Below are 27,925 nucleotides of genomic sequence, written 5' to 3' on the forward strand. Positions count from 1 at the left end.
AGTGAAGAAAAAGAAGCATTATTGCTGAGCTGAAGAGTCTCCCCAGTTTCCACCATCATAATTTAAATCATGAATGGACTTACGACACTGCTTTTCCCTAGCAACTATGAATACATGGGATTGAAGCAGTATATTGCACAGAAAATTATCCCAGACATGGAATCAACTAAAAAGCTTTTAAAATAGAAACACTGTGTCTGAGAAGTCAGGAGCAACACTCTAGGAGAAACTTCAAGCTCTCTGATGTTGCAGAAGACTTTGCATTACCTGCAGAATGACTTAAAACAAGATTATTTTTCTTTGTTATTCTAGGTTAATTTCCAGTCTTTGACCACAAGGCCATAATTTGAAATGCTATTCAACCTACTGTAGAAGGAGTTATATGACATTCATGGCTTATACAGATTGAAAGCTTGATACAGAAACAATGGCATAGCTACAACAATAACACAGACAGTCTGTTCTCTTTGTGTGTGCAGCCTATTTTCTTACTCAAAGGTTGAACTTTGCATCCCCATCTTTAGTTGTAATTAATGAATATTGAATGGCAAGAAATCAATCACCACTTGTAGATGATATCTCATTTCATTTGCTTGCTTGTGATGTGTTACAGCTCAAACATCCAAAGTCAAAACTAGCTTAATTTGGCATTTTTTCCTCATTCCTCTTGGTTAGCATACTTCAAATTGATTGCAAAGTACAAGAGAGTAGATGGTATGCAGACAATTCTATCTCAATCAGATCACTGCATATAACATTTTCTTAATCATTTCTTGTTTGCTGCATTTATCTCTCTGTTATTATTATTCTTGCTCGCTACATGGATTACACAAAAGAGTTTGCTTGTTTGTTTTGTATTCCCTTTGCAAAACCTGCATTGTCCTTCTTCCTGTTTCCTCAGTTTTCTTCTCTCTCATACAGCCCCATCTCTTTTTGCTCCTGTTCTGCATGCATACTGTATTTCATCTGGTGATACCTCAGCATTCAAATTTCCCTCCAAGTAAAGTATTGTGGATAAAACCATTTTCTAAATGTATCTGCACCTCTAACAGAGATAAAAATTTCATTTTTACTGTCAGAAATATTTCAGCTTGCAAAAAATTCCTGTAAAACCTCTTCTTCATTTCTAATTCCTAAGATTCCTGGACTGTTTCTTTGAAAATCAAAGTGAAATCCAAAATGAGAAATGCAGTTCGATAACTTAACCAACCACAGAGACAGAGTTACTATTTACAAATGGGAGTTAGTGTATGAAAGCAGAATGTGGCTCTTGAAGACCTAACAGGAAAAGAAAAGATTCTTTGATTTATATCAAAGATGTCTGTAAAATTTCAAATAGAGAGTACTGAAAATCTGAGGGATTGATATTAAATATTGCAGCAATAGGGAGAACACAGCAACAGAGGAACACCTGCACCCAGAGCCATTTTTGACAGGTACCAACTGGCCCCGTCCGTCTGCAAACAAGACTGAATTTGCTATGGAAACCAATTCAGGCTGCCCAGTGGAGGGTCAAAAGTGAAAGGAAAGGAGTCAGGGGCACTAGGCAGTGTGCATTGTGCAAATGCTTGTGCACACCTCCTGGACAACAAAGGCATGCTGTTCTCTCATCCATGGTTAAGAGGAACAGGGATCAAGAATGCTGTGTAACATTACAGTGACCCTGGAAATAGGTACTCTGCAAATGCATGATGGTTAGTACTAATCATATGCACAGATGTACCACCTGCATCCAACAACCATACTACCTTTTTTACACACCACAAACTAGGGGAAGTTAGATTTGATTATCTGCAAACTTACTCTCACTCACAATTTTAATCTATGACCTGTCAATATTACCCTGACTCCTTGCTTCTCCAGATACAAAATATCACAAACTACCACTCAACATTCTCAACTGAATGTATGGCCTCCTAAGCCATGAAGTTAAGAATTTTGATATTACATTAAAAAACGTATTTCCCAATTCAATGACGAATGTACTTGCTCTAGTAATTGTGTCCAAATGAAGAAAAATCAGTCTTTTTTAGTGGAAAGCCATTTAGAGGAAGCGGACGTATTAAAATCTTCTCCTGCTCAATCATGGATTAAGCAGCTGTCTATTTACCAGGGCTATAGAAAGACTACAAACAGAATCTAGTCTATTATTATGTATTAAAAAGTGAGCTTTATGGATGAGAATGCCCTCACTTGCTTCACTGTACCAGTTCAAAAAACGCAATTTTAAGTTACTGAGAAATGTGGAGAAATCACATTAAATGCTTCCATTATCAGTACCAAGTGTGCCCTCTTATAACTTACATGGGAAAACTGCTTTGAAGTGCAAACCCCAGCATTAGTTTAAATGACTAGAACAGAATGCCAAACGATGCTTCAGCAACACTTAGGAAAAAATATTTTAAATTTACCTTCATTTCTTTGTTTAATATCTATGTCTCTGGTTCTAGCTAAGACAGGCTAGCTGCAACACTTACAAACTTTGCTGATATTAGGTGAAGTCTGGAGCAATGGAGCCGTGCCCACATTAACCCAGGCCAGCTGTTTTTAAAATGCAGTAATGCCTCCAAAGACCACACTGTTGTTTCTACACTATCTCAAAATAAAAGAAAGAAAAATCTAATGCTTTCAGCATACAGTTTGAACTGCAAGAACTTTCATGCATCTTTATTGATGTTAACCTCGTGATCATGCATTAGTTTTTTCCTATATCACAGAATCATAGAATGGCCTGGGTTGAAAAAGACTGCAAAGATCATCTGGTTTCAACCCCCCTGCCATGGGCAGGGTCACCGACCACTAAACCGGCTGCCCAGGTTATTTCAGAGCAGAAAAAAAGAGAAAAGAAGCAAAAAGCAGAATTACTTTTGCATTCCCCCTTTCCTGTTGTTGGTAAAAATTGTCAGTAAGTTAACATAAATGCCTTCTTTATAGTATCCCATCTGTATGCTTTTGGAAAAATCAATCTGGATTTGTTCAAAACAAACTGCTCTTTCAGATGCTCAGTTAAAAATCTTTTACTAAGGTTTGGGTTTTCTTTTTTTTCTTAAAGAAACAATGATAGATATCAAAATGATTTGATATCACATAATTATGAAAATGTTGTATTGTAAAACAATCCCAACCAGATACAGTAACTTGTACCCAACTGGGACTCAAATCTACATCATTTACTGCCACAGTAGTGCCACAAATAAACTTTGCAATCATGAAAAGATGACAGAAGTGCAGTACATAGTAGATAAACACACACTGAGCTTCCTGGCCAATCAGTCCTATGATCATAGACTGATTTGGGTTGGAAGGAACATCAAAGACCACATAATTTCAACCCCCTGCCATGGGCCCACTACACCAGTTTGCCCAAATTCCCATATCCAGGTTGGCCCTGAACACTTTCAGGGAGGGGCATCCACAGCTTCTCTGGGCAGCCTGTGCCAGTGCCCCACCACCGTCATAGTAAAGAATTTCTTCCTAAAGTCTAATTTAAATCTGTTTTCTTTTAGTTTAAAGCTGTTACTCCTTGTCCTGTCACTACACTCCCTGGTAAACTGTCCCTCCCTCTTTTCATGTAGCTCAGGATGCAGTTGGCTTTCTGCTAGTTCACATTAAGTTTTTCATCAACCAACACTCCCAAATCCTTCCCCGCAGGGCTGCTCTCAACCCATTCATTGCCCAGCTTGTATTTGTGCTTGGGATTGCCCCAACACAGGTGCAGGACCTTGCACTTGGCCTTGATGAACATCATGAAGTTTGCACAGGCCCACCTGTCAAGCCTGCCAAGGCTTCTCTGGACAGCATTCCTTCCCTCTAGCAAGTCTCAACTGCACCACGCAGTTTGGTCTGCAAACATGCTGAGGGTGCACTCAGTCAGACTGTGTCACCAACAAAGAAGTCAATGAGTGCTGGTCCCAACACCAAGCCCTGAGGAACATGATTCATCGCTGGATGCCCCCTGGGCATCAAGCCATTGACTGCAACTCTTCGAGCACGACCATCCAGCCAATTCCTTATCCATCAGATGTTCTACCTTTCAGATCCATGTCTCTCCAAATTAGAGACAAGGATGTTGTACAGGACAGTGTCAAATGTTTTGGCTTTGCTATTGAAGTATATTTACATGCCCAATGGCCCAGCTCAAATTATAAACTGGACAGAGGCACACAGTATATCACTGAATCTTATAATCTAGCTGTTGCAGGTGTAACATCTAAGTAAGAATTCAGGAGAAGTTTTCCCTCTTTAAAAAAGAAAAAGATCTAAGGGGAAAAATCAAATTTCTTTCTTTCAGGCTGTATGTCACTATACAACTGTTAGAGCTTGTGTTTAACACTAACCAGTCCAGCTGGCTTCTTTGCTTTCGCAACAGTCTTCATAGCTTCCTTCAGCTGTTTTCTACAGTCTTCCTTTGGCTCGCCATGTTTATAGCACTAGGAGAGGAAGAAACAAAGCAATTGTAAAGCTTGTTAAGAAGTGGTTTATGTACTATTAAAGGTGGCCTCCCCACTTCCAGTTCCATTTGTTCTTCTTCCTTCCCAGAGTGGGTCAAATCTTTCCATTTAAAATCTGAGCACTCTTTAGCAGTCAGATCTCTGAGAAAAGCATCCAAAGCTAAGTCCTGATCTGTCCCAAGCTTCTGAAAAGCTTAGATTAACATTCTAAAAAGCCAAAGGATCACCCCACGGCAGTTAGAAATCTACAGATGTACTGGGATGCAACACAATTCTCATGTAGTCTTCGTACTGGGTGAAGAACTGCTGATCATGGCAATGCAGGTAGCATAGTGGCAGTCTCTAAATCTCAGAATGACTCACCCTACAGAGAAACGTGCCTTTGCAAACAGCTGTGCTATACAAGTACTGCCTATTAACTCTTTCTCATTCGTTCATCATACAGCTCTCCAGTGGAAATTTTAATCCTTATCTATCTGTATTCTTTAGAGCATTTCCTGTTCTGTTTCAATAAGGTCAGCCAGGTTAGTTGACACTCACAGAACTTTGCTAACCAGGATCTGAAATGGATAGGGGTGTCAGTGGTTCAGTTGAGGATGTGGTTTCACATTGAACTTCGGTGTAAATGCAAGTTGCCACAGGAGCTATGTGGTTGCTTGCTTTCTTTAAGAGAAAGTACTTTTTTTCTTTTAGAGAGTACCCTGGACCACCAGCCTCTAACACTTGCACAGGTAGAAAGGGCTACTGCCCTATAAAATATTAATTAATTATGGAAAATTTACATATCCATACATTTTTTCATTTGTAAAAAAGAGATGGAATATCAGGTTAATTGTCCTGTGTATCCGTTACCAGCTGTGAACATACACTTTACATCTTATCACCTATAAAAACAGCTAAGTGTAGCAGAGAAACATCCACGGTAGGATAGAGAACTAACCTAGGAGTTCTGTGTGCACTCCCCACAATTTATAACATCCTAAAGTTCATAAATGTCTACAAGCTTGCTCAACAGACAAGGGTGAGAAGAAGTACAGCAGAAAAAGCAGCTGCAGCTTGTACAGCATACAGCTCACAGTGATGTCCCCAGAACTGGAGGTGAACATTTCACTTAAACACATTGGTTGCTCAGGATTAACATGATGTTCTCCCTGCTCTCTCTGGAAGAAACAAACAAAATGTTTCTAGAACTCATGCTTGCCTCACATAAAAACATAACATGTCAGGTTGGCAATGTGAGATGTTCAAAAATGAAGGCCCAGGTCTTACAGAGATGTGATAAATTTGGCACTGTATATCACTCCCGCTACCTGAATATGAGAAGAACTTTAATTTCTGGGTGTTCAGACCACTCTGAAAATATTATTTCAATTCCATATAAACTAATTAACTTCAACCCCAAATATTACATTTGTGAATCTGTTCTGATCAAATTTAAAATTTCTACTATTTCTGACATGTGAGCCATCCAAAATGACCACCAGTACGGAAATTTAAATGATCAGAGCACATCTTCGTTTTTTCCCCTGAAATTGAAACAAACCACCTGCTTTATTTTAAAACTCAGGAAAGGAAAATCTTATAAACTCAGAATAAATAAAGTCCTCCACAAACAAAATGTTTGCAATTAAAAGAAATTCAGAACAGAATATATCTCTTAAAACAGAATTTTCTGAGTATCTTTGTCTAAAGCCCCTATCAAATAAAATTTGATTTTTCTTACTATGGCAAAAGAAAAGGCTGAAGTCATACCTAATCCAAATCACATCATCCTAGTGAGAGGGAATTATCTCAGTTTACAGGAGAGGATTGATCCTAATGGTGTCTGCCTGAAGCTCTCAGGTAGAGAAAAGCTTGAGCTCTAATGGCAGTGTGCAGAATGACCCATATTGCCTTTTGGCTAAGTGCTACTTCTAGCAGGCTTTAGAAGTTTATCATCACTATATGGTAATTATGACTTTTCTCAGACACAAAGAATTATGGCTTTTATCAGTGGCTCATGCCAAATCTGAGTTCTTAAAAGAAATCAGCCCAAAGCAGGTGCACAGAGCTGTCAGACCTTGAAATTTGTTTTGAAACCAACCACCTGTTAGTGTAATTGTGTGGCTGTTTTTCCTGGCTTATGGGATTTTAGTTCAGCTGTTGTTCTCATGCTAACGCTTATTTCCTCTAGGAATCAGCCTGTCTGTTTACGCAAACCTACACATTTCTATGTGACTGTCTTCAAGCCTGATTCAATGCATACATGCACAATGTCTGCTGTAGCACCTTTACCCAATAATACCCTTTATTTACAAACTAGCTCACACTGCTTCAGGAAAATGTCTGAAAAGCAGCGGGTACCATCCTGTTTGTCACACTGAATCATTTAGATGACTCGACTCTGTTTCTTGTTTGTTTTAGACAGCAACAAAGAACTTGCAGTGGATGATCTCAAAGATCAGATTTTATGTGGGTGCCTGACTCACGTTTTACTGATAACAGAGCACTGTTCCTGCAGCTGAAAGAAAGTTCTTAGTCAGGATTTCTACTGAAACCTCTGATTCTAAACGTTTACAGCTTCACCCAAAGCCAACTTCGGGTTAGAAGTTATCAAAGACACTCGGTGCACAGGAATACTCAATCAAAAAATCTGATAGAAAAATTCTGCCTGCGTGTGAGATAAAAGTGTAAAAATTATTATCAGAAAGACAATGGCTTAAGATGCTTTTTGTAAATGAGCAATGGCGTCTAAGGAATAACAATGGGCTTGCACTTAAGGGGCTAGTCAGAACTGCGGTTCCTTTATGCTCCAGATTGCTGTTTTCAGCCTCCTTTGGACAGGAGCCACCTCAGAAAAAGAATTGGGCACTTGGGTCAAAACAATAGATGAGCTGTTCACAGAACGTCTCCCGGCACACTCGTTCCGAGTCATCCTGCAGCTCCACACTGCCCTCCAGGGAAGGCTGTCACCAAAGTCACGAAGTATCCCTCAGTTTCCCTCAGCCGGGGATTATTCCTCAGGAATACACATAACGCGAGTAAGAAAAGTATAGCTGACGTGAACATATTCAGAAGCTATTTCCTGACATAAAATCGGTAAAAGATAAATTATAAAGATTAAATATTCCACGCGTTCTTATTCATGCACAGATAACTGCTATCCAAACGCCTTTCTCAAGCATCATACAGAGGAAACGATAAACAATTTATGGGTGATAGTTCATAAATAGAAGCAGTGCTGTATATCCAGTGGGCACAGATATTTCATAGTGAAAGACATGATTACTAGGTTTATGCAAGACATGAAATGTGAGTTGTTAGCAGCTGTTTAGAATCATTTTGGGGCACAATAAACGGTTGACGAGATTTATCCTATTTAAATGTATTGCCCATCCCTTACTGTAGTGCATGTTGTCTTGCTTTTATCAGAAGGAATCCTTTCAAAATGGAGAAAAATTGAGAAACTCAGTTGTTTACCATTGTCTTAACTTAAAAAGACTACATCTTTGTGCAGAGTTCTGTTAAAAGAAATCCTGCTTATCATAATCACGTACTTCCCCAAAGTTCCTGTTTTTTTGAGAAGTCTTATTAATTGCAAATGTTGTTTACTAGAGGAAAACCGTGATTGAACTTCTGAAACAAAGAGAATAGTTGCAACTTTAATCCTTTCAATAAGCCTTTGTTTCCCATTGACTAAAAACTTCCTAAAGGAAGGAGAGCTGCGAAAATCCAGGAAGGAATTAGATTTGCCAAATTCTGTTCCTACTTGGATTTAGATGCAAAGCCTTTGTTGCTCATTGTACAAATGTTTGAGTGAAAAAAAAGAATGATCAATGTATTAAAAAATACATTTTTGCCAGGGTTGAAATTTATAAATAGAAGAGCTTTCTTTAACCACTGAGAACTATATATTTTTTTTTCCTTTTTGTTATCTAAGAGGAATATGGGTTGTGGCCTGCTGAGAACCAAACAAGAACATAGATACATAAATTAATATGGAAAGGAAAGATCAAGTGCAACCTCTTACTTACTATAAGCGTGCTTTGTAGCATCCAAAAGAAAGAAATCTTCGAAATCCCTTTCCATGACAACGAGTAATTGCATACTGGAAAGTACACTACTGTGGCAATAAAGCTGAATTCCCAGAAGACCTCTCAGAGACACTACCAATTTGTTTTGTATTTTTTTCCACATGCTCCCGTTAACTCTGTACCACTCTATGCTCTTTGGGTTTTAACTAGCCAAACAACATAGAGTCTAGGTAAATATATTCTCACTTAGTGCATAGGCCACAAGCCTTTTTCATTTCATAGGTAAAAATAACATAATGCAATTCTTATCTCCTTCCCATCAATACAGTTCGTATGTAACTGACAATTTCTTGAAAATTAAAGAATACTTGAGCAACCATTTCTGCAAAGTGCTACATAGGAATAGACAGTGGAAGGTGCTGTCTAATGTCAACTTCTCATGATTCCAGTCTTAGTGTTGTATAGTGTGTGGCCCCAGCTCTTAAATAAAACCATCACTATGTTTTAATAAAAGTATGGCAAAAGTTTGGCAAGGCTCAGTTGCAACACTGAACTGGAAAGGCTACACTATGAATTCCAGAACGGCAGACAAAGAAATGCTATGGTTAACATCATATCCACACTGTTTACTGCTAGCTCAAACTATACAGGGGCTGGTGATCTTCAGAATAAGCAGAAACAAATGCCTCTGGATCCCTAGTGAGACACAAACACCCTTGTAACATTAGTAAGACAGACATACCTGTACCTTATGTTTAGGATATTGCAGGTTATTGCCTAAGTTTCAAGGATATATGGAATATTTACCAAGACCTAAAGATTTTCCTGTGTGTTAATAGAAATGTGTGGAGTACATCCCCCAAACCACCACACAGTGTTAAGATTAGATTAAATTGTAACTACAGAGAGAGGAGCAGGACTTCTGCACCTCAGTCTTCACCACAACATCTGACAAGCTCCCCTCTCCCTTTAAGATAGAAAAAGCAGTTTTAATTTAAACTACAAACTGTGGACCAGGTCTCAGCTTGGCTTTGCGATTCACTATATGCCTGAGGGATAAATTATTTAGCATTAGCACATGGTATGTCATGTCTTGTTACTTAAGTGGACTATGGCTCCCATCCAGGCATCCCCTCGGGGCCCCCCGATTGGCTGCGGGTGATGTCATCTCCATTTGGTAATCCTTGGAAGCCCCAGGGACAGCGCTGGCGGCTGCAGGTCGCCCAGCCCCTCCGCACTGGGCCCGGCTTGGCTCCCGCTTACCACTCCAAGGTTCACTGCAGGTACTGCCCCAATTAAGTGATTTGCAATAACGGTGCAGCGAGACAGAAGGTGCAGCAGATGAGCTGCAGCACTGTCACGTAGTATTTTGTTCCCGTAACTGAAAAGTTGTAATACATTTAGCAAGAGGGAGATGGCAAAACAAGTTGCTGCTACAGACCCAAATTACGTCAAGAATTTGAAGGGTTTGTTTAAACAAAATAAATACTATCAGGAAATTAATAATTTTGTTTTCAGTGTATTGTAGAATTTTTTTTTTTTTTTTTAAACTGGTTTAGCACTGCAAGGCAAAGGAAATGACCCAAGAGGATGAATTCTGGAAAATGCTTCTTCTGAAAGTTTGGCAATGGAATAATTAATTAAAGTGCCCCCTAAGTGGCTATATTTTGTTGTCAGTTAACACTCCCATTAAGTTAAAAGGGTTTTTTCCTTCAGAACCACCTTCAGGTTATTTGTCCACGGGGGAAATACTCATTATGCTATTCATTACTGCAAAGCTCCCAGCATAAAACCAAGGGTTACAGGGTTGTTATTGAATTTTGCAGCAAAGGCAGCGAAATACCAAAGATTGCAGAGTACAGTCATGCAGGTGGTACTGATCCCTCAGTGATGAGGCACGAGATCTGCATCTGTTAGTTAAGGCATAGCAGTGGTTCTGCTGAGCCTTGTGACACAAGTGACATGCTGTAAGAAATCCACGTGCTTTGTTACTGTTACTGTTTAAATGGACTGCATGATATCAAATTGTGTCTTCTGGTGAGTAGGGACGAGAACTAAGTATGGTTTGTCTCTTCTGTTACTGGCTTTTTATTACTTGCAGTAGTGTTTTCCATGAGAAGAAAGGACTCTGTGAAAGCTAAGTGGACTTGTAGCTGTGAAGTATTAATTCTGTGAAACAGAGGGAGAAGGGGAACTTTGCGAGGGGATTCCCACCAGAAGAAAGGCTGAACCGATGCAGAACAGAGCACTGTAAAATAAACAACTGCAGAGCAGGAAATGAGGAACTCTAATCAATACTGCAAGAAGGATTAGTTAGTCAAATGTGCGAGTTCAAAGCTGCAGCTTAAATCAGGCCCGCTAACTCCCTCTTCTTTTCCTGCATAAAATAAACTAGCTCTGGCCATAGCATTCAACAGCTGCTCGCAACTCCGATTGTAGGCATTCTGAAAGCTGGCACCTGCAGCCATTTCCAGCCTCAAAACTGCAGCGCCGAGTTAAGCACCCAGCTGCAGGGAAACACCTGGATTTGCTCTTACGTTCATTCTCCTCAAATGACCAGAGCTACTTTGGGTCTTAGCTAACTAATAATAGAGGACCAGGAGTAGCAGGAAGAGAGGAGCGTAACCTATCAGGTTAAGACGGAACAAAAAAGCGCTTTGGTTCACAAGTCCATCAAAACCCATCGTGTTAGCAGCAGCGTGTCGCCACGCCAGCTCAGCCCAACGTTTTACCTCAGCTCACAAGGCGCCAGATGGCACAGCAGGGCAAACGGGGACCAAACCCACTCGCTGCGCAGCGCCAGTGCCGCGCTCCAGAGCAGCGCGCTTCTGCTGTGGCGTGACAGATTTCAGTGCTGTATGTGGCTGCAGGAGCTGCTGAACTCCGTCAGGACAGCGGCGGATTTGTGAAACGATCACTGTTTGGGCTGTTTCTCGCCTTAGGGGAAGCACGCAAAACTTTCACAGCGCCCGCCACCCTCAGGGACGCCGCTGCCGCTCAGCCACGCTGAGGGACTTCGCGCCGCCCACAAGCAGCCGTTAATCACCAAAGGCTGCAGCTCGAGTCTCGCGATAATCTCGCCGATCGCGCGAAGCACGCGCCACAATCTCGCGGGAGGTTGGCGCGGGCCAGCGGCGCGGGGCCGAAGCGGGGCGGGCCGGGCCGTGAGGTACCGCAGCAAGATGCCGAGCGCCGCAGGTCGTGGCCAGGGCAAGGACCGCCGCCCGGACAACGAAGAGCAGCCGGCGGCCGACGTGGGTCTCCGTTGGGAGCGAAGGGGGGGAAGGGGCGAGCGCGGCGTCGAGATCCCCAGTCCGCTGAGAGTAAAGGGACCGTGCCCGAGCTGGCCGCGGGGCCGGGCGGCGTGCCGTGGGTGGGTGGGTCGGGCTCCGGCGAGGAGCCCGCTTGTTTGTCCTCCTCTCCCCCTCGCTAGGCGCTGCCAGTCGGTGCTCGGCTGAAGTACCTCGCCTCTTTCCCATCGCGCCGTGTGTCCCGAGCCCGCGGGCCTCCTGCGTGTCGCCGAGAAGCGTCGCAGGACAGCAGTACCCGCGTGCCCCGTCAGCAGAGCGCTGAGCAGCAGCACGGCCCGGCTGCGTGCTCACAAGCAGGCCTCTGCTGTAGGGCCTCAATGGCTGCTGCTGGCGTGGCAGGAGGTTGAGCCTGAAGGTCTCGAATCAGCGCTGAAAAGCCGTGGGTTCCTATTTCTTCAAGAATAAAGATAATGGAAATCAGTTCGTTTCACTATAAAGGCAGTGTTGCTTTCTTTTGAAAGGCTGAATGTGTGTCAGTGACAAGGAATTCTCATTATAGAACGCTTCTGTAAAAAAATTTGTATTTAGACCACGGTTGAGCGGAAGTAAAATAGCCAGGAACCCCAGTGAAAGCATTTAGAATGATGTTGTGTGCATTTACTGGGTAGAATAAAATAAATCAGTGGTTTGTTTTATGGAAACTATATGTGGAATTGAGATCTTTTTAATAGATCCCGCCCCAATGTCTACCATAACAGATTTTGTTAGTAGTCTGTCAAGCTTGCTTGTACTGTCATGGCAGTCTGCTGGTTTTCTTGGTGTGCCTGAATATTGGAAGGAGGTGCTCAGCAGTGGGTCTTCTTCCATGGTGCTTCATTACATTTTCAAGAGTAGGCTCTTCATACAGGCATTTGTACTAAGTTCTGTGTAGTGAATAGTGATCCTAAAGTGTGTTTCCTTTTGGAATTTTTCTTGGAGGGCACAATTCTTTCACTTATATCTTTGAGATTACACCTCAATACTGAAATATTTTAGTTATTTGTTTTATATTACCTCAGTTAAGTAATGATTTTGTTCATCCTTTTGTGTGTGCTTCTTTGATGTGTGTTTCTTACCTTTTCTTAGGATTATGCGAAAGAAAGATATGGAGTGTCATCAATGATACAATCCCAAGAGAAACCAGGTCAGTTTGGAAAAAAGTATTTAAAGAAAAGGGTGGCAAAAAAGTTACCTATTGGATATGTTCACTATTTGTTTGAAAAATCATTTACCAGACTTTCTCATTCAGATCCTGCTGTCATTCTTTCCCTTTATTTGAATATGCTTGGCACTTGTAAGGTTGTATTTGGAGTGCTGTGTCCAGATTTGAGCTCCCCAGTGCAAGGAGGACACTGCCAGCGTGATGCCAGACTGATCAGGGACTGGAACACAGGATCTGTGAGGGAGATTGAAGAAACTGAGTTTGTTCATCCTGGAAAGGAGGCAGCTGAGGGATGGTGATCTTGTTACTATCTAAAGCTGCTTATCGGAAGAGTGTAGAGAAGGTAAAGCAAGACTGGAAATTGTGTGGCATTTGGACTGGAGGTCAAGAAGACTCAGGTTGGAACACAGAACACTGTGATAAGACAGAAGAAAAAGAATATCATGATAATGGTTGAATATCAGAGTAGATATGGAGAGAGTAAGGACCATGCCCTACACAGCCTGTCAGTTTTTCTCTGATGCTGCAGGTTTGACTTTCTTGTATTAAATTATTGTGGGTTTTTTTTTTAATGATACACCAAGTCCTGGAGATGTCAGGGTTGGTTGTTTGTTGCTTAGAATAAGTTCTGCTCTGGCTTGCTGCAATGGCTCATTCTGAGTAGATATATTAATATTTATGGGCTGTATTGTTATTCATACCACTGTGAATTCAGAGAATCTTCATTTCATACTGATACTAAATTAGGATTCAGAAAGACTTGTCAGCTAAAGAACAGTGTTCCAGGTCAACATCCCAAGAAACATTAATCTTCACATTATTCAGTTCATGAAACATGAATGAGAAAAGGTAACAGACTGCCTTCTGGTAACTCTTTCGTAGTGGAATGTAAAAAAGAAACATCTTCTTTAACAAGGTAATTTTTTTTCTCCTCTGAATGGTTGTTTTGGTTGGCCTCTCAGAGAAATGCAGAGAATGTAGGGAAGAGAAGCCACAAAAGCGATCATAGGTTGAAAATGACTAAAGAGAAACATGCAATATTGTAGCAGAGCAAGAAAATCGTTAGAGACTGCATTAACAGCCATTATTGAATAAAATATGTTAGTTGTCAAAGAAATGTAACTAAAGTTGAAATTCTGACAGTGTTAGCCAGTTTAATTGCTGGCTTCTGTCTTCTTCAGGTACTCGATTTCAACATGTTTAATTGCTAATAATGAGTTGTTCAGCCAGTTTGGCAAAGTGAAGAAATTCACTGGGGTCTGGAGTGCAGGAAGAAGCAGGAATACAGCTGTCCATACTGAGTGTGGAAAGATAGCACTTCAGCCACAGCGCAGAAGGTGTGATGACAAGGAAGAGTTAACTTCTCAAAGTTAGCATCTTACCAGTTCAACTGCACTGCTGACTGCAAGCTGAAGTCCTGTTGGATCTCTTCACTCTGCACTCTTTTCCAATGGCATTTGGCTCACTAGAGTTTCTGTGAGCTTTGTCCCAGGTGCCAGTTGCACACGCTGTGTCAGTAACTCTGCGTGAGCCCCAAGCTGGACAACTCACATGAAGAATCAAATTCCCCTTTCTTGGAGGAAGTCTTCCTTTGTCAACTGTGTCATGTTCAAAGGAGACGTTCAAAAATACTCCACAGAAAAAAAATATTGAGAAAGCAAATGATAAAAGCTATGGGAAGTAATATGAAAAAGGCAGAGTGCTGCAATTAGGTTTGTTGTCCCCTCAATCCTCATTTTAATAAAACCATTCTCAGCCAATGCATGGACAAGATTGATTAGGCTTTCCATTGGGCATAAGATAAAAGCTGCATTCCATTTCTTTGGAAGCTGGTTACACTGAACACCAAGTAAGGTAATGATAAAAACCAAAATGCCAGGAATACAAATCAGCCCAGTGCCTTCCTCAGGGTTGATGTTCTTAAAGATTCAGGAGCTCCTGGCAGGGAGAGTTCTCACCAAAGGACTCGTGGGAGAGTGTACTCATCAGTCACTTTCTGTGATTGAGTTTATGAGTTTCTGAGTTTATTGTCATTTCACTGCACTCATGAGTTCTTGTTTCTCTCCAGGCAAAATAAAGCTTTTTTCAGTTACAGAGGTTTTGCATAGATGATCCACCCTGCACTGCTGATCTCACACACATCTGTGCCTTTGTTCTTGGCCCACTTCTGTCTTCTAATGCTGGCTGCTCCACCCATCTGCTGTTCTTACTTCTCATTACATCATGTTTTTACAGTCCTTCCTGCTTTCTTGAGGCTGTAATTGCTAGTAAAACTCCCTTTGCTTTTCCCTTTTGTCCATTCAGTCCCATTGGTTTCATTTCTCCTCTTATAAAGCTGCTTTCATCTTAATCTGCTGTTGACTTTTAGGGTTCTTAATTAAACTTATCTTTTAGTTCTTTTATTCAAAATTACCCAATAACGTAATGATGCTGGACTGCAGAAAAACTGATCATACCTTTCAAAATTCTGTGATGTAACTCAGATGAACTTAGAAAAAAGGCTGGTAAGGCAGGCAGAGAATGTGTGTGTGTGTGTAAATGTACAGCCCATACAAGTTTGTGGATTTTTATTTTCCCATTAAAATGTTAGAGCTCTGAAAAAAATCTGTCAGGTGATAAACGTGATTTAAAATGGCAGCGAAGGTGATATGGCATGAACACTGAATAGAGGCTGGACATGTTTGGTTTGATCTTTAATACCTGTGTTCCCACATCTTCATTTCAACTGAAGCACAGTTTTAAAATATTTTTACAGTATTTAATTATCTGTAAGTGTTTATGTGGAAAGAAAGGGTGAGAAGACAGAAAATGTAAATATATCTTGGATTTGTGAAAGAACAAGTAGGCAGTATAATGAGTAAGGTGGGAGAACCTTAAAGGTGAGAACAGGAGGCTTCATTTTTATCAAGGAAAAGAAGAACAGAAACTGAAGGAAGTTTCCTGTGCAGTGAGTTGTATGTGAAAGTATGGAGGGAAGGTAGAAGCTACAGTATGTTGGCTGGACAAGACAAAATGAGGTACAAACAATTGTGTACACTAAAAAATGTAGACCTTACTACGATCCAGCAGCATCTTAGAAGTAAGAGGAAAGAAGAGATTTGGGACTGAAAGGGTATTTTTTTTCTGTAGGGAAGTAAGGTGATGGAAAAGTTGCTTTGCCTGTTACTGAGGAAAAAAAAATCATTTTGTTATGTCTCTTTTTGCATATTGTTTTGTTAGCCTTTTTATGAAAGGTGAAATTGTTTTCAATTTATATCATACAAAAATTTTTGAATGAAAATTGTCTTATTAGTCTTGATGACCAGTATGTATCCAAAAAATATTTAATATTTATAATGCAGATGGCTTCTGAAACACTTGGGAATAGCACCTCATTCTGTCTTTATGCTTCTGCCTGGAAAATGTTTCAAGTTTCTTGTAATGCAGTTTTAAGTTGACTGAGCTAATTTCAACTGTCCACATATTGAACTCTTGGAAGTACTAAAACTGTATTGTCTTTAGCATGAGGTAAAAAAGAAAAAAAAGCATTTTGACACCACTGCCCCCCTTGGTATTTGCAGAGTTCAGAATACTAGTCCTGTGCACAATAATAGGATTGCAGGGCAAGCTGTGACTGGTATGCGGAGACAGAAGGAGGGAGTTCAGAACAGCAGATGGTAAGCTGGGGTAGGCAAACTTGGGAGAAGTTCAGTTGGGAAGAAGTGTCTTAGTAAATTTAGTGTTATTTAGCAACAATGGAGATGTCTGGGATGTAAGATAAATTGCTTGTGCTGTGTGTTTCTCTTGAAAAAGTTAAAAACATTGCTTATTGCATCAAGAAGTCTGTGTATGAGTTGTAAATGAAAAAGTGCAGCTAGAACTGTTGAGATTCTACAGTGTGCTATAAATATATTTGCTGATTTGTAGATACTACAACAAATACATTTTTTTTAGTCTCCAACAGTGTTTTGGCCAAAATATAGGGAAATAGCCAATTCAGTAAGTATGTTTCAAGGACTAATGGCATGTAGCCAGTGTGCTGTCAGTTCATACTGGTTGTGTATAATCTGTAAAGTCTTGATTTATTTACAAAATGAAATTTTCAGTGATTTTTTTTTCCCCCTTTATTATCCAAATTCTTCTTCCTACACATGCACACAATGTTCTTTGCATTTGGGAAATGCACTAACTTGGGTTTTTTATTTATTTTAAATTAGAATTTTACAGTGATCTTCTCCTCACTTACATGTATACAGAGAATAGTCTTCTCTGAGGCATTGCTTGGCTGCATTCAACATGCCAACTTTCACGTTGCATGGTGGGGCAAGGCAGAAATCCCTTAGCTAGCAGAATTCCAGACCTGTCAGACCAGCTAATGCAGTGCAGCACAGTGAAGCCCTATCAGAAGTAGTGCAGTCGTGCTGGGTTTTACCACCCATGAACAATTATAAGTCTTGCTTTTGGTTTGGTGCTGTTTGACCTGCTGTATAAGTTGAACAGCGTGAGCCAATTTAAAACTACTTGATCAAGTACAACTTGCTGAGAGAGGAGACAGAATCTCTGTTTTCAGAAAAAATTGTTATTATGCTGTAGATACACAAAATAATAATGTGAATTTAACATAAATTTTAATGGTGATAGAAGATGAATCTGGAATTTATAGTGAAAAATATTTTCCTTAACCCCTCCCCCATGGTTTTGTAATGTTTTTTTTTTTTTCTGTTATACAGATCGTGTTTTAGTTCGAATAAAAGACCTGTCAGAGGAGAAGGCTGATGAGGTGGTTTGGGTTCGTGGCAGAGTTCATACAAGCAGAGCTAAAGGTGAGAGGCTTCCAGGAATCGGGTGTGTATTTTCTCATTTTGTTAGTGTAACCTGAACATCTAATTAAGCTTCATGATATTTCAGTGAAATGAAGCAAAGCAATTACTATCTGCTAATTATATCTTGCATACAGGAAAACTTTGCCACGTGGTTACTCAGTGTTTGCTTCAACCAGTTATTTTCTCTGCTTTCCACCCACTTTTCCTAAATAGGGAAGAGGAAATATTGTTTTCAGCTGAATGGGAGATGGGATATTACTATCCCACTGTAGCAGAAATGATTTTTTTTTCAATCACATTACAAAATAGGATGTGGGCAACTGTAGGTAACAGTAACTTAAAATGCATATATAGAATTTTTATGCCTTGGATGTTAAAGTTGCAAGATAAGTGATTTTAAGCCTCAGTGGGGATAGAAAATTATAGTTACTGATTTTCAGACAGCCATATTTATTCTGGTGTGTACAAACAGTTTTGCTATATGTTTTCTAATCCACATTAAAATTTCAGAATTTTTACTTTGTTGCCATTATCTGATTGTTTCAGCTTGGTCTTGTAATTAAGAACCATGATCTTTCTTAAGTAAGAGAAAGGGAGCATCCTCTTGTAGGTTCTAAATAGCATGAGCTGTCATATTTGGCTCTCTGACAGCCATGTTTCTTCACGGAATCAGGAGTTCCCTCTGGAGATCAGGTTGCCATATGCAAACTTAAACAGGCTTTGGCCTTTTCAGTTGATACAAGGCACTGACAACTGTTGTGCTGGCTTCAGTTACATTTGGCAGCTCAATAGGGGGATAGAAATACTCTGTCTTCCCAAGAGTTGAAAGAAGAGAGCGTAAGAAAATTGTCATTACAGATGAAATGTAACAGTAGTCTTAGAACTGGAAATAATGTGAATTAGAGACACAGATACCAGATTCATTTCTCTTTTTAAAATGTCATTTTCTTTTTAATTATACATATAGAGATAAATAAATTCCCTTAAATTTCTGCCTGTACATCTGTCAATTAAAATAAGGAGCTGTGTATAGATAGATGTTTTAAATTGTATTATGATCTTTAAATTTAGAGAGACCTATGTGATTGCCTCAGTACTTCTGCAGTGTGGTTTTACATGGAAGTGATTTGTTGCTGTGTACAGAGATGATACAAAGCCAAAAGCTGTGGAAGCCTTAGTCATTGCTTATATTCCACAGCTTGGAATTATTCGGACAGGAGACAAAAAGCAATTTAAATGTTACTACTGCTACATAACTGAGCATTCTCGTGGCTTTTTCATTTGCTGTAGGATGAGAAGTTCAGACTATTGACAGAATGTAGTGTATTAGAGACAGATGTCTTTATGTAGACCTGCTGTCTACAAAAATGGAAGGTTCAGTGTTATTTATTCAGTTATTTATTATTTTCTCTATATGAGATGCCTTGCATGATATGTGCCTTTACTTTAGTTGGATTAAGATGCAGCATGACAACATTCAGCTTTGAAAGAAGCTGTTCCTTTTCACCCTTCACTTTTGACCCCAGGATAGACTTATCTTTTTTTATGAAATAATGATGCCTGTTTTCAGAACTTTAAAACAACCTGAAGAATAGAAGCAAAGGAATTGATTCTGAGTACCAAATGTTCTCAATTTATTGATTGTTCTTGTTCTTCCTTCTTGGTCTTTCAAGACAGAACAATTCTGACATCCAGGGAATGCTGTTAGGGAATACTGTATGCTTGTTTACTTTGGTTTGGGGGGGAAGAATCTTAGAACAAAAGCAAATGTTTAAGCGTGAGACGTAATGTTAGCCTTTCCCACACACTGCGTGGCATTATTCCTACTGCTGTGGAGAGGAAAATCTTGCAGGAAACAGGAAAATCTAGCACAAAAATAGCTTTATTTTTTCTTAGAAGATTGATTTTTGACTTCTAAATAACCAGTGTATGCTTTATTTAACCCTGCCTGGTTCTAACCAATAAACAACAACAAAAAAGAATGTGAACAACTGTAGGAGCCAGCTGTCTCATATAGCAAGCCACTCATGAGGCCAGATGAAAGTTAACTGAAGGATGTGTAAAGAATGGGGTGTTGGAAATTTCAGTGAGTTGTACAAGAAATAAAGTGCTTGAGGCCCTGTTTTTTTTTGTGGTAGTTGAAATGTTATTTCTGGCCTTATTTTAAAGCCAGCCTAAGCTACTGATCACGTTTATCGTTGAGTAGCAGTTGGGAAGTCAGTCTGCATTCTGCCAGGCAGCCGGGACTTCTGTGATATGTCAGACCAGAGTATGGTTTTGTTTTATGGACGCAAAGCTTTTATAAAACAGTATGTTGAAAAGAAGACTGCCACAAAGCGCAGAAGGACTGCATTTTTTCTTTGTTGGCAGATGTCTGTAACTAGCAACGTATTCCTTTTGTATGATAAACACTTTTTTTTTTTTTTGCAGCTTATGCAAATTCCTTCCTGCATCCTTTTCTCTCAAGGTCTTGTGTCATTTGGTACTTCCAAGAAGGGAAATCTATTCCTGTTTGGTTTTCTGTGAATACGTGATGGGATTCTGTGTGAAGTATTCTCTTATTTGTTGTTCTGTGACTAAAAGTTCTTAACTAAATGTCCTTTTGAAACTTTTCATCTTTTTAGACTGTCTCATATAGAAGACAGCATTGGTTTATGCTATAGAAGCCTTGAATAGGTTACTCTTGTTAACTATGAGCAATTACACGATAGTTGGTCTTAATGCTTTTCACTGAAATGCCCCATAAGGATTTTTAAACACGTAGAGATCCCCAAATCTTTTTTTTTTTTTTTTCTCTCTCACTCTGATGCTTTTCCAGATCAAGAGGCGGGGAAGAAAGGAAGCATGTAATGATGGACTAGATTTGGTTATGGCTCATCTTTTTGATGTCTTATCTTGCACATAATAGGCTCTTCTGAGAGAAGTTCTGTTCGCTCCCACAATTTTCACAACTGTGATATTATAATTATTTCCATCAGTGAGGTTTGTTTGATCACTTAACTTCTGTGTGATTAGAAATTATTCTACAAAACATCCTCTTTTCTCATAGAAATGACTACCATTACTCATGAGTCCTTCTGCGATGGAAATATTGATGAGATTTCTAGTGGTTGGGGTTAAGTGCAACAGCCAGACTTGCTTCTGATTTGTATGATAGCAAGTTCCTTCATTTATTTTACTAACTTCTCCACTAATATTTATTAATTGAGCTACATTATAGTAGTCTTCAGCTATGTATTTTTGTTTGAATGCCTAATATTGCACTTGGAATTTCTGACATGTTTGGTCAATTTCTTTGTGTTGCAAGAAGAGAGAAGTACTAATGTTCAAGGAAATAACTTACAGATTTGTGCTTGGTATAGTAAGAAATAAAGAGATATTAAATGTGACATACATCTAGCCTACCCCAAACTTAGCATATTCTGTCTTCTGGAAAAGTTGCGTATTTCATACGTTAGTTTGTTGACTTTCTGTATAAATGTGAAGCATAGACATGTATAGCTCTTAAAGGATCTGTTTAATTTCTGAAGCCTGTAGTTTTCTAATTTAAAGCTATGATTTAATGTTTGCCAGTAGGAAATATGTAAATTCATCTCACGTTAGCTTTGTTACTTACGTGTCGCAGGCTCTGGAATATGAAAATGGTTGTAGCCTGTTTTCTAAAAACATGGTATTAGTTTCATTGCATTTCTGAAATCACAATTGTAGAACAAAGTAAGATATTTAGAGTAATTATGTTAATTTTTAATATTATCTATAACAGTTGTACGTGTTTGCTTTTATTTCTGACAGATTGTATGTCAAATGATGTGTTTATCTTTGGTACCGTTGATGTGCAACTATGTGTCAGGAATTGTTATCTACATGTTTACAAACAGCAATCGCAGTTGGTTTTTTTGTATCAGTGTTCACATTGGCTGCTGGTTGTTTGTAATGTTTTGTAACATTAAGTCAACAGTGAATGGAAAGTCGCTGTCTATGAGGGATGCTGGCTTCTTCCTACTTGCACCATTTTAATGAAAATGTTATAACTTTATGAATCAGAAGTTTGCATTGAAATGGTATTGATGCGTTCTGTCTCATGCTGGTATGACACTGACTGTTTGTTCATCCTCTCTCTGAGGAAGAAGTGTTTAAAATGACCATATTTCCTTAGATGTGAGTTAAGCAATGAATGTGTATTAGAGTTGTGAGCAGAAATAGGAAGTAATTGTAACTGTCACTTAAACAGATTAGAAGGAGCTTTGTTGACTTGGAAATGCCAATTTTAAAAGTCAACAAAGTGCATTATATTCTCTGTAAATCACTATTAATTTCCATTAACTTCCTTTTCCCTAAGCTGTTCATGAATAAATTGCTCTTACAGAAATTTTTGCTCGGGTCTTTTAGATTCTTGTCATTTATCACATTCAATACTCCTTTTGTTCCCCTTCATTCTGAATGTGCAGAGTATTATAGAACGACCATTGTTGGTACAGTCCCTGTGGTGCAAAATCAAGACTATTTCTCTCAGCAGCTTTGTCAAATGAACTCTACAGTTTTAATTTTAGAAGTGCCAAAGTACATTTAACAAGAGGAGAAAAAACTTATTTGAAAACAGTGAATACTCAACACAGTGAGCAGTGCAACAAGTTGAAGTATGATTTTCTTCCGACAGTTGAAGAACAGTAGATATTCTAAAAGTTACAAATTCTAATTTCTGTCTAGGTATTACTTATCTTGGAAGACTTCTCATTTTTAGAAAATGTTTGTTCACAGGTTTCTAGGTGCACAGCAAACTTAGTAGTATTTATCCCAAGGTTTGGTGTGTGTGTGTGTACATGCAGAGCTGAGTGTAAGTATAGCTAGAGTGGGTGGGAAGAGAGAGAGAAACTCATTAAAAGCTCAGCTTAATTGCAGAATTACATTTTCTTCATTTATAAAGACTTCGAGTAACTTGTCCTTAATACACCTGTGTTGTTTTCTTTTGTATTCAGGGAAGCAGTGTTTCTTAGTCCTGCGTCAGCAGCAGTTTAATATCCAGGCTCTTGTGGCTGTGGGACAGCATGCAAGCAAGCAGATGGTAAAGTTTGCTGCCAAGTAAGTAAGCAATTATATCCTGTTGTCAGAGTAAACAATGGTGGGAACCAGGACTCCCAAGGGTTGGGACCATTTTCACACATTAACATCAATGCTTCGTTTGTTTTAAAATGTAGTTATTTAAATTGTCAGTTCACTATTGCATTGAATACATTACACTGACAAAAGATAAAATAGAGAACAGGCTTGAAATTCATTCTGAACTGCTGAAGCAGCATTCTCTCGCCACAGACAACCTCCATTTACTTTCAAGCTGGCTAACAAAAAGTCTGGCAAACTGAGCTTGGTGGGACACTTCATTTTGTGTGATGTTTGTGTGTGTCTGCACACGTTTAGGGTTTTTCTTCTACAAGTCTGACAGACTGCTAATATGTTCTGTAGCTGGTACAGATGCAAGGAAGCTCTATTGCAAGTGTCTGAGTTGAAGAAATGAGTTGTTTCTGTGCACTGAATTAATCTTGTTTATATGCCTTCTTTTGGCAGTAGAAAGTTGTAGGGGTTAAGATACTTTAAAAAATACTTTGATTTATGACAACATTTAGACTTATCAATTAAAAAGGTATTTGCAACAATTTAAATTGATTTAATTGGTTTGTTATGTTCTTAAAGATAAAAAAAAAATTACCTCCCACTGCTTTTTACATCAAGATTGTGCTTTCAGGTCGTCCAGTACTAAGTATGTTTGTGTGATGAAGAGGCTTTTATAATAGAACTTCATAGTCATGTGTAACTACTTGTTCACAAATAGAAATGTGGATCAATTCAGTGCAATAGTATGTTTAACATGTGGCACTTGAGTTGCTTCTGTGTAGTCCTTGGCACTGCTCTCGTGCCTGGGAAGGGAGCCTTTGCTAATTAGCTGCAGAAGTGCTACAGCCTTCAATATATCGGGGAGGGATTCATTATAGTACAGACTTCCAGTAGCCAAGTTAAGAAGGTTAGGATAATGCTTCTGCTGATAAGGTTCAGGGCAACAGGAGTACAGAACCAGCAGTGTTCATTACTTGCTGGTGCTTAGTGTTGGCAGTGCAAGTGTGAAGCATGCTGTTTACAGGTGTTTATGAGCCAAAATGAAGTGTTCTGTTTCTTTGTAAAACAGTTTGTTCTCTCCAGCACTTAGAATCTTTGAAAAGAATTGAGTATGTAGTTTCTCCTCTCCCCATTTCCTCTCCCTGTATGTAACCTACTATCGATCTGCATGCACTCTTCTACAAACTGCATTACAGTGCAGTAAAACAACTCTTACAGTGGTGATGCTTGCTCTCCTATTCTCCAGTTTTCTTAAGCATCTCTGTTTTTCAGTTTTCTTCATGTTTCTTTGCTGAATTTCCTATGTTTCTGTTTCATGATCAGCAGAGATCTGTCATAGTAGCTTGCAAGAGAGAAAGTCCGTCCTTACTCTTTTCTTCTTTGAACTGATTCTTCCACTTGTCTTTTGTGACCTTTTTGTTTGTTTTACTTCTCTCTCTCTCCTTTTTTTTTTTTTTTTTTTTTTTACTAGATTATTATTCTGACAGGTTAAGTGATTTAAACTACACCATGGAGGTCCACAGCTAGCAAGAGGTGATATCTGCAAAGGCAGAGGGCAAAGCTAATAAAATACCTTCTGGTGCTGTGAGCTGTTACATCAGATGGAGCCTTACTCTTAATTTCTTTCCAATTCTCTGTCATTTCCTACTTGTCTTGATGTGACAGACCAAACTTCCTCTGACTAGCCAGATTCATGTCTGTATAGTGTTTGGACTTTTGTGGCAGGATTTGATGTACAAATCCTGATATTGCGGACTGTGATTTATGGCATGCATGCTTTGCTTGTTGTTTGTGCTTCTGAAATGCTTAGATGTTGATGGTAGTGTGCTTTAAGCTTTCTGTGCTGCAGCCTTCTTGGGTTTTGTTTTGAGGGTTACTTTTTTTTTTAAACGCTGTTAGTGCAGTCATTCCTTCCCACCAACAAACCTGCTTTATTAATATCCTTCCACGCTCTCACTTTTTCCAGTGCTTTATCTTTTTCTCAGTTCTCTCTGATGCCATCATTGCAGCTGCATTTTGTCCTTCAGAGGCTGCTCTTCCCTGACTTCCAAGTGCACTTGTGGTTAGCACGTCAGTGCCACCTGAAGCACAATGACAGTGTGTGCTGTGCCTTTGGTTGCCTTCCTGCTCGTTTTCACGTGCTGTGGAACGATGCTGTTATTATTAGCAGATGAAGCTGATCTTCAGCATCTAAAAATAACTGTATTGTTTCTCTGCCTCATCTCCTCTTGTTTCCTATGCATTACGTGAGGAAATAAACATTTAGCAAAGAAAATATTCAACTTTAATACCTTACATTTCATTCAGTTATGGGAACTAAACTTTTTCACTGGCATAAGATGAACTTTGTTTCTTGTGGTGCTTTCGCATATTTGGATAGTGGTTATGGAACTTTCTTTAAAGCAGCTGGTGAACTTCTGCATTGTGAATTTTAAGGAAAAATTAAGGTAGTATAAAAGCTGATTAAATGATGAACATCCTTTGTACAAATTTTCATAAATAATAAACCAGTTCCTCTTTTAGATACTGGCACCTGGAAACGGAGCTTTCGCAACCTTCTGTGGTCTAGCAACAACATTGCACACTCAACTGAAATATTCATATACTGATTTATCTCCATTATCTGAAGAACGTGAGTTCTTTCAGTGAAAGATGCTTCACGCTGGTTTACCACTGTTTTAAAGAGATTTCTGTGAGTTTGACAACAAAGAGTTTCTAGCTGAACTTTAGTTGAGATCTTCTGTATGTTCAAGATTAGTATTCAGAAATACAAGAAGTTAGCAACTTGGGGTCATGATAGATAACCAACTTAACAGGAGTTCATGCAGTTCTCTATTCCGCTCTGTTATTAGGTTCTGAAAATGGAATAAAATGCCATTAATGTAATATATGCCAGTGATTAGATTATTCCTGGAATATCTTGTCCTCTTTCTGTCTGAATACATGTCAAATCAGAGAAAGCTGATAATGAAGTAGCATGCTGAAATAATTTGTGGTCAGGTAAATCTGCTAAAGAAATCTGTCTGTTCTATCCAAGACAAATCAGTACTGTAAATCCCAGCCTGATAGTACCTGTGTGTAATTTCAACTGTTTCAAAAGTGAGCTCTTTCTTTTCTAAAAGTAAATTGTATTGCATCCATTTTTTCTTGCATTCACATGGACTACTATTGGTTGTTATTTTATAACAATTATTTATTCTTTTAGACTTAGTATAGTATTAGTATTGTAATTTGTGCAGTCTGCTTACATCAAACAGTCTTGGAGAAAAAGGCAAGGAAGTAAATATCTGGAGCTGCTTTCACAAATTAAATCATTTTCTACTTAAAGGAAATAAATAACGAAGCTTCTTCCAATTCTTCAGACTTTCGATCAGGCAAATATTGGGATTCTTTTAGAGAGGCCCACAAAGGGTTCAGCTTGCAGCAGGAAGGTGTTGTCATACAAACCACAGTGATGCAACCCTGTGGTTGGAAGAGTCTTGGCTAATAGACGTGCATAGATGTGAGGGATGTAACGCCTCTGAATCTGTTCATATTTATGGTCTTGAATTTTTTATTTTTCATTTTAATGAACATTATAATATAAAGGAACGTTTTCTTATGCGGTGTTTAGCTTTGGACATTATGAATCTGTTACTAAAATAACTCCTTTAAGGATCAAACATACATTCCAATTTGCTTTCAAGTCTTTTGTGATATTAATTGGAGGTGGAAGTGATGGTTGCTTTGACATGTTTTTCTGCTATTTGTTCACTTTTTGTTTTTCGTTTTCTTCTTTGTTACCATGGGGAGAATTACTTTAAAAAAAAAAATAAAAATTGTGCTGCTACTGTTGGGAATGCTTTGAACCATTATGCTGTAGTTACCACTATTTAATTAAAGCATCTTCTTTCTTGTTCTAATTTGAGCTGAAATTACCATTTAAGTTATGTTCCTAGAGTTACCTGTTGGGATCAAAGGAGCGTTTTCACTTTTACCTTGTTCATTTGATGAATGATTATTAGGGATTTCGGACTCTTCCAACATTAGGTCTTGCAGAGCTCAGTTCAAACAGAAGTCAAAATACAAGCTTTTGTTTGCATAGGAGTGATGCAGGTAAACTTGATTAGATGTGCAGTCCAAGTGAGGAAAAGCGTGTTTTCTGTTGATCACATGAAAGTTTAGAGTAGATTATGAGTGTTTGTCAACACAAAGATGTTCATAGACAGAAGAAAACTTGGTAGTGCTACGTGTGCCCAGGCAGTTCTATGCAAATTTGGATAAAGGTATCTGTATAGGTAGGAACTGAGCTGAAACACGTGAAATTATATTAACAAAATACTAACTGATGTTAGAATTTTTGAAGGGTGTTCTAGACAAAGAAATATACTGTTTCAGTTGCCAGAGAGAGGGGGAAAAAAAGGCATATTTAATCACAGTTGCAAAGTTTTTAAGTTTTAGGCAAGTTTGCAAAGCAGTGTTTGCAGCTACAGGGATGTAGAAGTTTCTTCCTGTATTTTTGATGTGATGCAGTTTTGCATATCTTGAATTCTGTGTGTACTCTGATCATAGACCTGTAGTGACTTCACTAACACAGGTTCTCAGCCATGGCATCAGTGGTCTGAGTCATACAGCACATTTACATTTAGCAGTTCTTTTATTATTTGCAATGTGTGGAACTTGCTTCAATATGTTTACAACACTTTTGTATTTGCAGTTATTAGCATGAGGGCTTTATTCAGCAGAATCAGAACTTTGTTTCAACCAACACGCTGCTGTTGGTGAAAAAAGAAGTGAGGGAAGTGGAGAACTGTTTGAGGAGAAAGCGTGTTAGCACAGATGTAAAACTTGGCTTGTTTTAAATATTGATTTATTTGAGGAGCAGAGCGAATCTGTAGTTAGACCTGATAGTGTTTTAGCATGATGTGTTCTGTGCCTTAATCTTTTTAAGTGGTTTTGAACAGCATCGTTTGTGAGGGAGTGCACTCAGCCACTATTTCTCCATGTCTTTCTCGATTTTGTTTTCTCTTCTTTAATGAGATGAATGGATTCTCATCCCCCACTATATGACTTCTGACTTACAGCCTATTATTGGCCTTTGTTTTGTTCATTATACAAG

General features: G+C 39.0%; 1 protein-coding gene across 1 annotated transcript in view; it reads left to right on the forward strand.

The window, feature by feature from the left end:
* Positions 1–11,423: 11,423 nt before the first annotated feature.
* Positions 11,424–27,925, forward strand: part of DARS1 (aspartyl-tRNA synthetase 1) — a 36,111-nt gene continuing 19,609 nt past the window's right edge. Inside the window, exons 1-4 of the mRNA XM_052674865.1 lie at positions 11,424–11,718; positions 12,841–12,898; positions 17,626–17,718; positions 22,695–22,797. Coding sequence (XP_052530825.1) covers positions 11,647–11,718; positions 12,841–12,898; positions 17,626–17,718; positions 22,695–22,797 — 326 coding nt within the window. The 5' untranslated portion in view covers positions 11,424–11,646. The remainder of the gene's footprint in view (positions 11,719–12,840; positions 12,899–17,625; positions 17,719–22,694; positions 22,798–27,925) is intronic.

Source organism: Tympanuchus pallidicinctus, unplaced genomic scaffold, assembly GCF_026119805.1.
Source record: "Tympanuchus pallidicinctus isolate F22 unplaced genomic scaffold, pur_lepc_1.0 scaffold15, whole genome shotgun sequence".
Taxonomy (NCBI): Eukaryota; Metazoa; Chordata; class Aves; order Galliformes; family Phasianidae; genus Tympanuchus; species Tympanuchus pallidicinctus.